We start from the raw sequence: 17,292 nt of genomic DNA, 5'->3' as shown, positions 1-17,292 counted from the left end.
GAAATACCACTGAATTGCCCTTCCACCAAAACACCACTGATATCTGGATTCGTGGACTGGATGAAATTGCTTGGAAGACTGAATCCAGCCCTTAGGCAGTGGGTTGTCAAGTCTTAGTCTGTGAAATAAAGCCTGAAGACTACGTGGCCCTCAAGCCTTGATAGCTCTCAAAGGATTTTAGTTAGGGGTGTGCAAAACTTCGGCCCGTGATTTGATTTGGAGAAGATTCAGCCCAATTCGGAGGCCAAATCACTGAATCTGAATCGAATCAGGAGAAGGAAAAAAGACCACTAAAACAATTTGGAGCCTCTACATTGCTTTGGAAGAGATTCAGAAAAGATTTGGAGATTCAGAAGGCAGTCTTTCAGGGGAACAGAAACTGAGAAGAGGAAGAGCAGGGGGGGAAAGACTGACATCTGTAGCTGGCCAGTTACTGTGATCTTTCCCTAAGTCCCCTTCCAATCACAGTGCTCTTGGGGAGGGATGTAGAAACAGCACATAAATCTTTGTCTGCAGGCTTTCTGTGCCTTGTGTGAGCTGTTCCTGCCTGAGCAACAGCATCTGAAAGGTACTGGACTAGTTTTGCTTCCTACCTAGTCAGTCTCCTGCTACTTGCTGTTCTTGGAAAGGATTGGATATAGCTTACTAACTAGAATTCCTTTATTTATCCCTACCCAATCCATTTCTTTCAATTTATAATTGTTTTTGTCCCCCCCCCCACACTTCTTAAAAAGAAAGCTGTGTTTTCCCTGTCAGTGAAACCCCTGCACTATCTTCTTGAAACTGGTAGGCCTCATGCCCTCAGAAGGGGCTACCATCCCTGCTGTTTTCATCCAAATCTGCCTTAACACACACACAACATGAGTTTAGCTTTCAGCCATTTGAGGTACAGTTTCCCAGAAACCCCTAAACCTATCTCCTTTAAACTTGGCACACATAATGCCCTCAGGAGGGGCTACCATCCCTGTAATTTTTATCCAAATCAGACAAAGAATGACAAAGTGATAGGTATTTCAGTGATTCCCCATTATAGTCTATGGCCGAATCTCCAAATCTCTCTGAATCAGCGCCGAATCTTCTGAAGATGAATTGATTTGGGATGGTGATCCGAATCTCCATATAGAATCACTATCCTATGCAGTGGCCAAAACTGAATCCCAATCCTTATTTGCACAGGCCTAATTTTAGTACACTATTCAGCTGATGTTGTATTGAGGATTTGGGCACTTGAGCTGTAGCTATCTTTTACTTTCCTGAGTGCAGTGGCAGCAACATGGTGAGGAAGTGCAGTGGCCAAAGAAAACACCACTGTCACTTATGGGGGAAATGAATAAACTCATAGGTAAGCTTGTTAAACAAAAGGTGTTGTTTTTTGTGAGGGACACAGTCTGCAACATGCTGGCTTGCTAGATACCACATGCAGCACCGAGCAGTGGTCCCATTCCTTGTACATACCTGAAAGCTCCACAGAGAAGGCTGCAGTGATGACTCGCAAATACACAAACACTAATAGCAAAGTGGTCATAGTTTACCTGCAAGAAACAACACATAGAAACAGGATTTATTACTGTGAGGTGATCATAACAGAATGGGACCCTTCAGAAGGAACAAATATCATAGCTTAGGGCAGCTAGGAGCATCCAGAATACTTTTTTTTACACTTTTACCCTGAAACTAGAATGAGAGAGTATTTATTGGACAAGATGTTGCCCTGAAAAGAGCTGGAGATGCCCATCTTATTCCAATAACTCAGCCACTTAAAATAGGAACCCTGGTTATATTCATTACTATTACTATACTGGCTTCACATGCTCTCTTCTTTTGTGATCTGATTATTGCAGCTGGGTTGAAAAATAATTTGATCATCAAGCTTTATAGGTGTTGTATATCTACCCCAGAAATGTACATTGTGTCCACGAAACCCTAAATTTCAGCCCAGAAAACCAAGAATGAAGGCACCACACCACCAGTATCTTCCATCTAACAAGCCAGATTGGAAACATTGGCCAGCGCCTTGGATGGACTTGGTACAACTTAGGTTATTCTGGAGGACATCTGGCCCTTTTCAAAGGTTGCAACCTAACTGCTTATATCACATTTACATATTTACTAGTCCTGTGCGAGTAGGCAGCTATTCGATCCAGCTTTGGATTTGGCTGCTTCAGATGCCAATGATCCAATCCAGAGCTCTGGACCGGGTTCCCGCTTCGATCCGGCTGAAGTGGCTTCGAAGCTTCAGAGCTGCCTCAGAGATCTGGCCATAGGGTATAATGGGGAATCAATGAAATATCTATAACTTTGTTGCTTTTTGTCTGATATGGATGAAACTTGCAGAACAGGTAGTTTCTGCTGAGTGCATGAAGTCTGCCAAGTTTCAAGAATATCAGTGCATGGGCTGGGGAGGGACTGTACCCCAAATTCTTGAAAGCAAAACTCATGTTACGTGTATATGTTAAGCCATGGGGGGTGAAAACTGCTGGGGTGGTAATCCCTGCTGAGGCCACAAAGCCTGCCAAGTTTCAAGAAGATCGGCACAGGGGTTTGGGGGAAACTTCACCTCAAGCTGCTGACAGGCAAAATCCGTGACATAGATGACCCTGTGTGGGTTAAGGTGCAGCGGGATGAAAACTGCAGGGGTGGTGGCCCCTGATCAGGCCACAAAGCCTGCCAGGTTTCAAGGAGATAAGTGGAGGGGTTTGGGAGGAACTGCATCTCAAGCTTCAGACAAGCAAAATTCATGACATGGGTGACACTGTGTGTGTTAAGGTGCAGCAGGATGAAAGCTGCAGGGATGGTGGCCCCTGCTGCAGCCATGAAGCCTGCCAGCTGTCAAGGAGATCGGTGCAGGGGGGTTCTGGGGCCCTGCACCCCTAGCTGCTCAAAGGAAAAACTCATGATATGGGTGCTTGGGCAACTGACTGTCTCTGTTTTGGGGCAGTTGACTGTCTGTAGTGATTATTTTCTCTCCTTAGTCTGTAATTTTGTAGGTTGTCTTGTGAATAATTTCCTCTCCTTAGTTTGTGGTTTTGTAGGTAAACACCTACAAAACCACAGACTAAAGAGAGGAAATTATCAATACAGACAATCAACTTCCCCAAGACAGACACAGTCAGTTGCCCAAGCACCCATGTCATGAATTTTGCCTGTCAGCAGCTAGGGGTGCAGGACCCCAAACCCCCCCTGCACCGATCTCCTTGACAGCTGGCAGGCTTCATGGCTGTAGCAGGGGCTACCAGCCCTGCTTCTTAACATACACAGTGTCACCCATGGCATGAGTTTTGCTTGTCTGAAGCTTGAGGTGAAGTTCCCCCCAAACCCCTGCACTGATCTTCTTGAAACTTGTCAGGCTTTGTGGCCTGATCAGAGGCTACCATCTCTGCAGTTTTCACCCCCTGTGGTGTAACATGTACACATGAGATGAGTTTTGCTTTCAAGAATTTGGGGTACAATTCCTCCAGAACCCCTACACTGATCTTCTTGAACCTTGGTAGGCTTCATGCTCTCAGTAGAAGTTACCATTTTGGCAAGTTTCATCCATATCAGAGAAAAAGCAACAAAGTTATAGATATTTCATTGATTCCCCATTATACCCTATGGCCAGATCTCCAAGGCGGCTCCGAAGCTTTTCCGAAGTAGTTCGGAAGCTCTGAACCACTTCAGAAAGCCTAAAGAAGCCAGTGCTTCAATCCAGACATGCTGCTTCAGACACCAAAGCATCCAAAACTTCTCCAGATCCGAAGCGTGGTCTGAACCCTTGCACAGCCCTAATATTTACCACTGTAAGTGGAAGCTCTACTGTAAAGACTACATTCTCTCTATATATATCCCAGAGGAATCTAACACTTCAGACTAGTTCAAGAAAATGAAGCAAAGTCTTTTATCTAGGTTAAATAGAAGGAACAAGGGCAACATTGGACCCCTGCGAAACCAGACAGGGCAACTGACAACTGATGCCCAGGAAAAAGTGAACTTGCTAAATGGGTACTTTGCATCAGTTTTTCTTCAGCCCCATGGGACAGCCCTTCCCACTATGAGTCAGGGAGGCCTGAGTAAGGGAGATTCCTTGCCCTCCATTGAAGCTGACCTCGTGAAGGAATGCCTCAACAGGCTGGATACCTTCAAGTCAGCTGGCCCTGATGGGTTACACCCAAGGGTACTCAGGGAGCTGGCAAGCATCATAGCTCAGTCCCTGGCATAGATCTTTGAGAGCTCTTGGCGCTCTGGTGAAGTGCCTGAAGATTGGAAAAGGGCCAATGTCATGTCTATCTTCAAGAAAGGGAGGAAAGTAGATTCGGCAAACTACAGGCCCCTAAGCCTGACCTCTATCCTGGGGAAGGTCTTGGAAAAGATTATCAAGGAGGCCATCCTTAACAGACTAGCTGAAGGCAATATCCCGAGGGATACCCAGCATGGATTTGTTATGGGTAGGTCTTTCTTGACCAGTCTCATTTCCTTTTATGACCAGGTGACTTATCACCTGGACAAGGGGGAAGAGATCGACGATGTATACCTCAACTTCAAAAAAGCCTTCGATCTGGTATCCCATGATCACCTCTTGGCTAAACTGGCTAACTGCAGCCTTGACGTCACCACAATCTGCTAGCTGGGGAACTGGCTCCGTGGTAGGACACAAAGGGTGGTGGTCCATGGGAGTCAATCGTCTTGGTGTGCTGTGACCAGTGGGGTCCCTCAAGGCTCTGTCCTAGGGCCTATACTGTTTAACATCTTCATCAATGATGTGGACATTGGTGTCAGAAGTGGACTGGCCAAGTTCACCGACAACGCCAAACTCTGCGGTAAAGCATCCACACCTGAGGACAGGAGGGTGATCCAGGCAGATCTCGATGAGAACCTGATGGTGTTCAACACAGAAAAATGCAAGGTTCTCTACCTTGGAAGGAAAAACCTGCAGCATGCTTATAGGCTTGGTAGTGCTACGCTGGTTAGCACTACAGATGAAAGGGACTTGGGGGTCATAGTTGGCCACAAGATGAACATAAGCCTTCAGTGTGATGCTGTGGCCAGTAAAGTGAACAAAACACTGGCTTGCATCCATAGATGCTTCTCAACCAAATCCCGGGACGTCATTCTCCCCTTGTACTCGGCCTTGGTGAGGCCGCAGCTGGAGCACTGCATCCAGTTTTGGGCTCCGCAATTCAAAAAAGATGTGGAGAATCTTGAGAGGGTACAGAGGAGAGCCACACGCATGATCAGAGGTCAGGAAAACAGACCTTACGACGACAGGCTGAGAGCCATGGGGCTCTTTAGCCTGGAAAAGCGCAGGCACAGGGGTGATCTGGTGGCCACCTATAAGTTTATCAGGGGTGCTCATCAGGATCTGGGGGAACAACTGTTCACCAGAGCCCCCCAAAGGATGACCAGATTGAATGGTCACAAACTCCACCACGACCGATTCAGGCTGGACATAAGAAAGAACTTCTTCACCGCCTGAGCCCCCAAGGTCTGGAACAGCCTGCCGCCGGAGGTGGTTCAAGCACCCACTTTGAATGCCTTCAAAACACATTTGGATGTTTATCTTGCTGGGATCCTATGATCCCTGCTGACTTCCTGCCCCTGGGGCGGGGGGCTGGACTCGATGATCCTCCAGGGTCCCTTCCAGCCCAAATGTCTATGAAATCTATGAAATCTATGAAACAAATTATGGAAAGAGAATGGAACAGCTCAGAAACGAATGTGGGCAAGGCAACCAAGGTGGTCTTGTGAATAATCCCATTAGGTTTTAAATAACCACAAGTGGTCAGGCCAATTTAAGATTTATTCAAAAGACAGATCCTCTATCAACACAGCATTCATCAACACCAGAGACTGCAGCATTGATTCTGTAGTGACTCATAAGGAAGAACCCCGCCTACTGAATCACTTAGGTTTTCCTTGGAGGTCCCTTATCCAAATAACAGCTGTTTGTCCCCCCAGCTCTAGAGATATCTCAGCTGGTCTTGGTATGGCTGAAGTCAACAGAAAGCATTACGAAGGCCAGGGTACACAGCTATTGGCTCGGTAGTGAAGTCCATTAAATATCGTACTTGAAAGCATAGTAGAGAAGACCATAGCTTTGGAAAGCTCTTCTGAAGTCAGGACTTTAGCTTTTCAGTTCTGCAGAACTGACTTTAAATCTTACTTGATCCGTATTAGAAACTGTGTTTGTAAGTCTTAAACTGGTTGCTAGTGAACTGTTATCTATGGGAACTGAATATTAAACAATTTGGCATTCTCTAGACTGAGGCTCAGAACTGCATTAGGAATGGATACTGCAGGTCAAGACTGGGATGCATTGGCAGAGAAACCTGTGCGTTCAAGTTTGTAATCATAAAGTTGCTACAGGGAATCTATGTGTGTTTTGTCCAGGTTTAAAACAGTAGGGAGCCTTGAGAACAGTCAGCAGAAGTGTGTATGTGGCTGGGACTGGAACAGCAGTGGGTGCTGCAGGTGAGGAGTGAAATACATGTAAGTCATATATTAGAAACAGAAGAAATCCTAGAAAATATGTAGGCCCATACCTAGGTAAGTATGTTAATAATGGTGCAGAAAAGGCAGAAGAGTTCATTATTCCATGTGGATCTATTACATATGGAGGAGGAAGTCATTTCCTATTCATTAGAAAGCAAGGAGAATATTAAAATCTGTGGGCTAGTGATACACATTTTTAAATAGCAAGGCCAGATAGTTTGCTTGAGGAGTCCTTAAAGAGCTGGCAAAGTCGACCTCTGGCCTGCAGATGCTCATTTAAAATAAAATCTTGGAATACTGCAGAAATGTCAGAAGACTGGTAGAGTGCTAATGTACCGATATTCAGAACGAACAAGCAGGATGATATGAGTAAATTCAGACTGATGCCTTAACCTGACATCATCCCGAGCAAAAAAGTAAGCTCTGATGCAGACTTTAAGCAATACAGAATGAATAGTAGCAACAATCAATGTCAGTCGACATAGGTTTATAAAGATAGTGCAACCAGACAAACCTGACTGCATTCTTTGAGATCAGGAGTTTGCTTGCTGAAGGTAAATGCGTAGCTGTAACACTCTCATACACTGTTTGACTTAGAGCTACGCAACATTGTGATTTCAAAATGAGTACTACACAATCTCCACAAGCACATGTTAAATGGATTAGGATAGGCTAACTGGCCAGTCTCAGAAAGCATTCGACACACGTGTTTCTAGTGGCATCCCACAGGCAGTGGCATTAGGCCAATGCTATTCAGCATTTTTATCCAGGATCTGGAAACAGATATAAAACCACTGCAGATAAAATTTGAAGATGGCACAACTGAGGACACAAAATTTGGAGGAATGGTACATACTGATCACGACAGGGCAGTCATACAGACTGATGTGCAACACAGTGTGTTTAAATACAGCCACACACAGAGTTTTTATGTCTAGGGCCAGGCCATGTGATGGCAGGAGGTGTATCCTGAGAGAAGCAACTCAAAACCTATAAATAGGGGATTAGTGAGCAGGAGTAGGAGAGTGATTTTAGCTCTCCCTGTGTCATTGGTAAGACCAAAGTAGAATGATATGTCCAGTTTTGGTGTCCAGATTTTAAAACAAGGTGTTGAAAAACTGGAAAGGATGCAGAAAAGAGCCATAAAATATGATTTTAGATCTGGAGAAAATGCCTTACAGTGGGAGACTTGAAAAGCTTAACCTGATTATCTCATCAGGAGATGGGGAAGTAACTTGGTTACAATGAATAAATACCTGCAGAGAATTTAAGTTAGCAGAGAAAGTCACAATATAAATCAAGGGCTAGAGGCAGACATAGTCGAACTGTAAATAAGGCATGTGTTTTTAACACCATGGGTGATTAACCACTGGAACAAACTATCAAGGTGTATCTTCTATCTCTTCATGTTTTCAAACGAATCCCAAATACTATTTTGGAAGATGCCTAAGATGAACACAAGTCACTGAGCCCACTGCAAAGTAAATTGGTGAAATTTAAGGGTCTCCAATATGCAGGAGGTCAGGCTAAGTGATTAATGGTCTCTTCTGACCTTACAATTTATGAATATGAATGTATTAAAGTGTCAATCTCTCCTCTTGTATTATGCATTATGCCTAGTTGTAGGCAGTACAGAAATCGTTTTTTATGAATAATTACTTCACACACTTTTTTAACTGTCTTATAAAAGCCATTTTGTAGAATGAAAAAACACACCCAAAATAAGACTGCCATATCTCAATCCACAGAGAATATGTATCTCAAGGCACTTTTCATGTGGTGATACAGTTGTGCAGAAGGAAGTTAACTAGCTGAAGACTAGGCTTAATATATGAATCTACGTAGTGGTGAAACCTCTCTTTCTGGCTGTGGACAGATGTTCCTTTAAGCCATTTTAAAAAGAGCTGGGCAGGGGGGGAATTGCCACTTGGGATTGCACATCAGCTGTTTTAACTGTTTCATCTGTCTGCTCCTTTGCCAGTACAAGTGAGCTGTACTGTTCTGGCTTTATGAGTGAAATGAGCCTAACACTAGAGCAGTTTAGCTCTACTTATACAAGTATAGGGGCAGACAGATATAATGGTTATATTGAACAGTTTATAACAGAACAGTTTAATACTCATATAACTGTTATGCTTGCCCAGTCTATACCCAAAGGTATAAGCCCATCATGTCTAAGTTTTAAAACCAGTACAAACTGCTCTTTATTTATTTGTGCTGTTGTCTTGCTGTGATAGGCACTGCAGGGACATGAATGTATGCACAGTCCCTGTGCCTACCTATGGACTTTATAGCACTGGGTGAAAGCTCTGGCTCAATCTCTGCGATGTAATGTTAATTTGTTAGATGGAAGACATCCAATGGGTTTGCATGGCTCAGTTGATTCTTTATTTAATAGCAATCCTGTGCCCAGCAGGTCACTGGCTTTTTTATGGCCCAGATCATTAGTAATTGAACTGGTGTCACCTAATAATCTGCTGTATATGAAATGAAATATAGGGGAGGATGTGTGTTTTTCAGTTCAATATCTACTGAGATAGGCACCCACATCATGCAAAAAATGCATGTATAGTATGTTCCCATAAATCTCTCTCTTAAAGAAATAGAGAGGCCAAGACTTGAATGAGCCACGGCATCTGAATTCCCTTGCCTTCATTGGGCAGGTGTGAGGAGGTCCCCACAGGGCAGAAGACACATCGCTGGGATTATTTTAAGGCAGACTTGTACTGTGAGCACATCTGTTGTATCCTGTTCTAGCTACATATAAAATGTCATTTCTCCAAGCTCATCAACTCTGACACCTTTCAGTCACATCAACATCTGGCCTAAGCCAAAGTAAAATAAAGAACCTGGCTTTGATTTTTCATGTCAAGCAAATGAGACAGGCACCCTTTTGTCTATTTTTGCAATGGGGGCTGGACTGCTTTCCCCTTTCAAGAGCAGAATGATAGAAAGCTCTGAGGATTCAAAAAGAATCATTAAATGCACTAGGATCTGGCTGTCTAAAAAAGGCTTCCAGGATCTTTACTTATTCTAGGCTGGTGTTGTTACTGAACACTACCAAGTTACTCCTGTGTTTGCTGCTTACGAAGAAAGCAAAGAGGGGGAGTAGCTTCGTTCTAGCACTGATTAAAATTCGGAGACCAAAGTGACGCTGGAGGATGGAACCCCCCCTTTATTCCCATTTCATCTTTGTACTGGTCTTTCAAATGGGGGTGTATTTCATCCCACAGCAAGAACAGGGAAGGCAGGAAAGTTTTCCAAATTGGAAGTTTAGTCATGGAAAAGCTACACCCTTCTCAAAGACAGTGAATTCATTCTGCCAGTTGTGGCTTAGTCAAAATAGGATAATGGTGTATGGATGCCTTTCTGCCAGCTTCAGAGTCCCAGCTCCTTGCCAGTAAGAAACTCAACCAAGTGCCTGCTTTTTACTGTCCTGATTGTGACATGTTCTCCATTCCTTTTTACTTTAATTACTCTGGGACGGTCTCCTCCAGCAGTTTGTACAAAGCTCTGCTTTGTGGCATCCCCTTGCTTAGAAGGCCTCTGTTAATTTTCCACTCTTAACAGCGATCATTTTATAACATCATTTTATTTTTACTGGATTTTAATTATTCTTTTTTGTTTCTGGAGGGATGGCAGGGTACAAGTCACTCAACAGCGGGTGAGCCTTTCTGTTTCAGGAGACATGCATGTAGCAGAATAAGTGATGGGCCTTTATCTTCAAAGGCTCGAGTTCAGTTCAGCAGAGGACAGACCCAGAGTGATGCATGGTTATTATGGCTGGGGCATACTGGCGTGGAAGGGCTCTCAAGGGAAGGGTGGCACTTGGCCAGCAATAATCCTGTGGCAGTTTGGGGTGTGATGGCAGCATGAAGCCTGGAGGGAATGTCCCATCCCCTGAACCTCACGGAGACGCCTCTACTGGCCCCCGCTGCATTTCAGGGGCAGCAGCCAAGTTTTGTGGGTTCTGTCTATGAGGTGATGAATTGGATAAGAGGCGACAACAGAGGTGGGAAAAGGAAAAGGATTCCCATTTGTTCTTGACTTGAGTTGCCTGCCTTTTGTGGACTATGCAATGCCCCCACTTATCAGTTCGATTTTTGAGGCTTTATATGAAAAGAACAGGGAAAAACTGACCTTACATGAAAGCTAGAAACCCCATTCACAGGGCCCGAAGGCAGTTCTTACTATCCTCCCACCTATCAGCATTCTTAACCTTTCTACCTACATAAATAATATAAGAAGGTGGTAGGTTTTAAATTGATTACATTTAATATTGTAATTAGGATTAGGGTCACTGCCTGCTCTAGGTACAGAAAGCTGTGGACAGTGAGTTAGTGGGAAGAGTTAGAATGCCGGTTAAGGCTTGTATAGTCAGGAAGGGCCCTCCGGATGTTTGCTTGCAGGGTGTGAATCTGATGTGCAAGCCACACAATCGTGCCTCTTGCCATGCCACACATCAGATCTCATCATACCTTATTGCCAATGCAGGGGAGCCTGGGATCACTGCCTGGGGTCCCCCTGCACCAGCAAGTAGCAAGCTCCTGTGGCTGAGAGCCCACCCAGCTGGTAGGGATCCCAGCTGCAGGGACGCATGGTGCACCCCTGCAGCTGGAAATCCAGCTCAGATGCAAGCTCTCAGTGGCAGGAGCACCCCTGGCCCCATGTTCAATTAATAACTATAGAGTTATTGCACATTTTTTATTCCTCCTTTTAGCACTTCATTAATTGATTGCAACATGATGGGATTTTTCATATCCTCGCTCAGTGAGGAAAATGTTTCCCGAGGCTTACACTGTCACAAATGCCAAGCCAGGATAGTAGGATGCATCTCTGTAGAGGTCATGTGATAGAAGCACAGCTCCCAATCCTAAGGTGACTTTCATAAAAAACTTTGTGCTTAATGAGACAACAGGGCTACTGGACCTGTGGGCATGGAGTGAGCAGGACAGATTTTTTCTGGATTTTCTGAGGAAGAGGAAGGGTAGACAGAAGATGCTATACAGGGTAATGGCTCCCCACATGGTGTCTTAGGGAAGAAAAATTAACTAACCAGTCTAGATGAGTACATATTAAACTGAACTGTCACCCAAAAGTCCAGCCATCATACCTCTCTTAATCAGTCACTGAGACAGGAATAAGGTTTGGTTAGCATTTTACATTGGATTTCTTTATGCAGCTGCATTCCTGCAGATCAGTGAGTTCTGGAAATGTGATGATTCAGAAAAGAAAAAAGATCATCCTGAGTGTCCCAGACAGACAGAACTTGAGTCCTGGATAGCTCATGAGATCCGCACTCTGGAGAGAGACTGTAATGTTCACTTAAGTTTCTTGTGTCTTCCTTTTATGCCCAATTATTTCAGGATGCATTTTTGCAATCTCTGATTTATGATTGTGTCTCAGGGTCTGCATCAAACTGCCCATATCATAAAGGTGTTTTTGTCAAGGAGAATATTTTTGGCAAATTGGAGGCACAGAGAGAGACTTTACTGGGGCGTGGGTAGTAAGAAAGCAAGCGGTTGTTCAGGACTCGGGAAAGTGACAGGCTTCCCCACACACCACTTCGATATTAAGAGGCAGCTATGTAAGAAGTCAGATGAGTGGTATCTGTTTAGCCTTGGACTTTTTTCCCCTCAAAGGTTTCATTTCTCTCCCTTTCTTACCCTTTTGTGGGAGGCATCTCAGTTTCGACAGGACAGTGACCAGTGATCTCCTTAGTCACCGAACTTTATTTCAGCTATTTTCAGGACTTAATAATGAATGCAAAGCTTTGGAGGAAGATTTAAGCCGAATTAAGAAAATATGTCTCCTTCTAACTACAAGGGGGCTTGGTCCCTGTACATCGGGGTGCCCAGGTTCTGCCAATCTTCACAGCCAGCAGCAACATTTTTTTTCCAGTAAGAATAAGACACATTCCCTTGTCACTTCAGTGAACAAATCCCCCATTGTCCCCACAGGCTATGAGCCCTTCTGCAGGACTGAGAGCTTTTCTGTTCAAATCTCAACCTAGTCCAGGAAATGGGAGGGGAGGAGGAATTCAAAAAAAAAAAAGAGAGGGAAACCAATTTTATTTCTTTTCTTTTCTTTTTTTTTTTAAACAAGGCAAACTTTGGAATAGAAATACAGTAATAAATATGCTCCTGTGACTTTTCATGTTTTCTCAGCTGTAAAGAAAATAGGAGAAATATTCCATTCTGTCTGGCTTCCAAACCATTCTGAGAGTAAGCCCTTTATACAGCAGGCTGCTTGGATGCTGCTCCTGCCCGGTCTGGTTTTGACATGATTCCTTGGACAATAAAGTCCTTTTTCGAATAAGAATGAGACGTGGCAGTGGTTACGCTGATACTGTGTCATCGAAGTGGGTTGCTTAGAGCTTGACGGGGCTTGCCTCCCACCCTCCCAGGCTCAGAAGCTCTTGCCTCATTGGCTTTCAGCACGAGACGGCAAATTGGAGGCACAGAGAGAGACTTTACTGGGGCGTGGGTAGTAAGAAAGCGAGCGGTTGTTCAGGACTCGGGAAAGTGACAGGCTTCCCCACACACCTCGGCTCAGTCCTGTCCTTAAACTCCCCCTGCTCTTGCAGCCATGAACTTCAGACACAGCCCCACTGATGCCCCACACCGGCAGGAACATGCACCTCGAGAGAAGAAAACGCAGTGGAGAAATTCTCTCCCTGGGCTTCTCTACAGCCAGCGGAGCCTAAATAACCATTCCAGTTACAAGTCACATCCTTAGTTACTTCACTCTGAGTCTTTCCACAGGCACATTTATTCCAGTATAAAAGCCCCATTCCAATATCTTATAATCGCCAGCCTAACTAATGTAGTATAAAGGTACTCCTTGACCAAAATAAGATTTAAACCAAAATATCTGAAGGTGTGAATTATTATAACTACTACAGTTACTTCATTCCCAATTATTGGGCAGGCAAGCTGTCGCTTTCTAAGTAAGAGGCCCAAAAGAGATTTTGGTAACAAACTGAAATAACTGTAGAGATGCAAACCCAGACGTTTTGCCTACTGTGTATTTCCTACTGAGCGCAAGGTGCCCTATAAATCACTCTTTCTTGGTACGTACCACATTGTGATCCAGCTTCTCTCATTTGACACCCATTTTATACCAGAGTTACTCCATTGACTTAGGTAGAATTATTCCAGAATCACTCTGGCATGACTGAGATCAGAAGCAGGTTAACCCTAGGGTCCTTCGGTCCCTTTTTCCCCACCCTGCCTCTGCTACTAACAGCAGAATCACATCCCGTACCCTCCCACTCAAGTGAGCTTTCAAACCAATCACTAGTGTAGGCAGCAGAAGAAAGCAGAATACCCTGCCACCTCCAATGGAGCATTTCTGCCACGCAGGAACGAAGAAATTACATCACATACATGAAAATAAGCAGGCAACAAGTAGCATCCTTCACATGAGACGTGTCATCAGTGCATCACTCCTGAGTTGCCATGGTGTTTTATTCTGCCAGTTCTTTAGACCAGTGGTCTCCAAACTTTTTTGATTGAGCACCCCTATCAGTAAAAAAATTTTGAGCAATTACCCCCAATATATGTATATTTATTTGTTTATAAATTATATACATGTACTACTCACGTACCGTACGTGACACGTGACCGTTTGACATACGGACAGAGTGAGGGCGCCGGTGTCAGTCCATATATTAAATATTAGTAAAGCTTAATTTCTGTCTTATTTTTTTAGATACAAAATAAATATAAATAGAAGTTCTAATATTTTCTTCCCGCACCCCAATGGATCGTCTTGCGCACCACCTGGGGTGCGCGCACCCCACTTTGGAGACCACTGCTTTAGACCATCAGACAAATGAATGCTTAAGGGAGCCTCCCTCCCTGACCTTCCCTACAGCATCTGCAACACATACATTTGCGGCACATAGAAGGTAAATGAAGGAAACCTCTCTTTCACTGCACAATTTCACCAAAGGTGCTCAAACCTGGCATTGTTCTCCTTCTGAAAGACCTTGTGTTGCCTGTGGGGTTGCCTGGTGTCTGTTAACACCACTATCACACAGTGCTATTTTCTCTAAGCTAGAGGAAGGGTCCTTATTCGTCTAATAATGGTCGAGATTGGGCAATGTCTCCAGCTAGCTGAGTCCAGGTCCTCTCTACCTTATGTTTATCCAGCATCCATGGACTCCAGATATACAAATGTCAGGGTGCCTTGCTTGTCTCTAGCATTGCTTGTCTCTGGCATGTGGCTTTTCATAGATTTCATAGACATTCGGGCTGGAAGGGACCCCGGAGGATCATCGAGTCCAGGCCCCTGCCCCAGGGGCAGAAGGTCAGCAGGGATCATAGGATCCCAGCAAGATAAGCATCCAAACACATCTTGAAGGCATTCAAAGTGGGTGCTTGAACTGCCTCCGGCAGCAGTCTATTCCAGACCTTGGGGGCTCGGACAGTGAAGAAGTTCTTATGTCCAGCCAGAACAGGTCAAAGTGGAGTTTGTGACCATTCGATTTGGTCATCCCTTGGGGTGCTCTGGTAAACAGACTTTCCCGCAGATCCTGATGGTCACATCTGATAAACTTATAGGTGGCCACCAGATCACCCCTGAGCCAGCGCTTTTCCGGGCTGAAGAGCCCCATGGCTCTCAGCCTGTCATCATAAGGTCTGTTTTCCTGACCTCTGATCATGCGTGTGGCTCTCCTCTGCACCCTCTCAAGCTTCTCTACATCCTTTTTGAATTGTGGAGCCCAAAACTGGACGCAGTACTCCAGCTGCGGCCTCACCAAGGCTGAGTACAAGGGGAGAATGACGTCCCGGGATTTGCTTGAGGAGGATCTATGGATGCAAGCCAGCGTTTTGCTCACTTTACTAGCTGCAGCATCACACTGAAGGCTCATGTTCATCTTGTGGTCAGTCATGACCCCCAATCATCTGTAGTGCTAGTCAGCTGAGCCTATAGACATGCTGCAGGTTTTTCCTCCCAAGGTGGAGAACCTTGCATTTTTCTGTGTTGAACACCATCAGGTTCTCATCTGCCCATTTCATGAGCCTGTCAAGATCTGCCTGGTTCACCCGCCTGTCCTCAGGTGTGGATGCTTTACCCCAGAGTTTTGTGTCGTCAGCAACCTTGGCCAGTCCGCCTCTGACACCAATGTCCACATCATTGATGAAGATGTTAAGTAGTATAGGCTCTAGGACAGAGCCTTGGGGGACCCCACTGGTTACAGCACACCAAGATGATTGGCTCCCATTGACCACCACCCTCTGGGTCCTACCGTGGAGCCAGTTCCCCAGCCAGAGGATCATGGTGAGGTTGAGGCTGCAGTTAGCTAGTTTAGCCAAGATGTGATCGTGGGATACCAGATCAAAGGGTTTTTTAAAGTCGATGTATACAATTTCGATCTCTTCCCCCTTGTCCAGGTGATAAGTCACCTGATCATAAAAGGAAGTGAGATTGGTCAGGCAAGACCTACCTGCAACGAACCCATGCTGAGTATCCCTCAGGATATTGTCTCCAGCTAGTCTGTTAATAATATACCCTGGTTTTCATCTTAGAACAACTAGAATTAACTATGGATTTTCTATCAAAATATTTTCTTTTAAGCCAAAAATGCAATCTCCACAAAAACTAAATTTTCCTTAAGAAAACAATTATTTTGTACACTGCTCTCCCTCCCTTCCTTTTTTCTGTGAGAAAAATCACGATGAAATATTGAACTGGGGGTGGGATTGAAATGAATCTGTATGCAACTGAGATGCCTTATAGGAGGTGTAGTTTGGATGCCCCTGCTGCCATGCTCCCTTAATGCCTAACTGTACTGAGTCTCGTATAGTGCACTAGGCCAGGGACAGACATTACACATAAACCAGTTTAAGTGATCAGAAACTGGTTTAAACCTGTAATGGAATGGATGTTCAGTGCATATAAACCAGTTTGAAAATGACTGAAACTGGTTTGCGATAAACCTGGTTGAACATAGTATCAGACTTAACTGATTTGGGTCAAACCAGTTGATGCAATGTCTGTCTCAGACCTGTTCCTGATTTAAGTTAAATCAGAGTCCCCCAGCATCCCAGCATGCTCTCTGGGCTGGGCGGGGCTCTCAGCTCCACAGCAGAGCTGGCCCCTCCCCTCTGTTCCCTGGCTGGAGCTCGGCAGAGACTGCAGACATCTGCCTGGCTTCCCCCTGATCATTCCTCCCCCACCACTCCCTGCTAAGCAGGGATTCCCCTGTCCCCTCTGCCTTACACAGACACCTCTCAGCATTAGCTGACTTCATGTTGGCTACAGTGCATGCTATGGCAGATGGGAGAAAGGCAGAATCAACAGGTAGCTGGTAATGTCCCTCTGTTTTCTTAATGGGGTAATAAACACTGAGTTAGGGGTGATAAGCACTGTGTTACCAATTCCCTGCTGGGTTGGCCAGGAGCGGGGGGACCTCTCCTTAATCAGAGTGTCTTGTTGGGGCCTGGCTATGCCCCCCTCAGCTCAGCCCTGTGCAAGGGAAGGGAGGACTGCTCTAGCACCCTCCGGCTTCTAGCCTGAGCCACTACAGGCATGTATCTGCATGTTTTCAGTCAGAGGGGATGTCTGTGCAGTTACAAATGGATTCAGCCTAGCCAGGTTAGACTAACCTGCAAAGATTGAATCAATTCAGGCTCAGGCTTTTTGAATGACTGTCCCTAGCCCTACTGTCTTTCCATTTGGTTGAGCCACTGCCATGCAGTTTGCATCTGAACTGAATGGTTTTTTCACAATCTTTCTGTTTTGCAGAAAACAATTCCATATTCAGAATTTTAGTCCAAAACTGAAACAGGAACAAACCTTGGAATATAGGTTTTA

At 44.9% G+C, this 17,292-nt stretch overlaps 1 protein-coding gene across 3 annotated transcripts in view; it reads right to left on the bottom strand.

The window, feature by feature from the left end:
* ACAN (aggrecan) overlaps positions 1–17,292 on the bottom strand; it is a 78,627-nt gene that overhangs the window by 38,206 nt on the left and 23,129 nt on the right. For all 3 annotated transcript variants that reach the window (XM_090028783.1, XM_090028784.1, XM_090028785.1), the window contains one exon: positions 1,456–1,532. In XM_090028783.1, coding sequence (XP_089884909.1) covers positions 1,456–1,525 — 70 coding nt within the window. In that variant the 5' untranslated portion in view covers positions 1,526–1,532. The remainder of the gene's footprint in view (positions 1–1,455; positions 1,533–17,292) is intronic.

This window comes from Crocodylus siamensis, chromosome 15 (genome assembly GCF_052110815.1).
Source record: "Crocodylus siamensis isolate JL-2025a chromosome 15, ASM5211081v1, whole genome shotgun sequence".
Taxonomy (NCBI): domain Eukaryota; kingdom Metazoa; phylum Chordata; order Crocodylia; family Crocodylidae; genus Crocodylus; species Crocodylus siamensis.
Note: the sequence above shows the minus strand (reverse complement) of the source record. Positions and strands in the feature narration are given on the sequence as shown.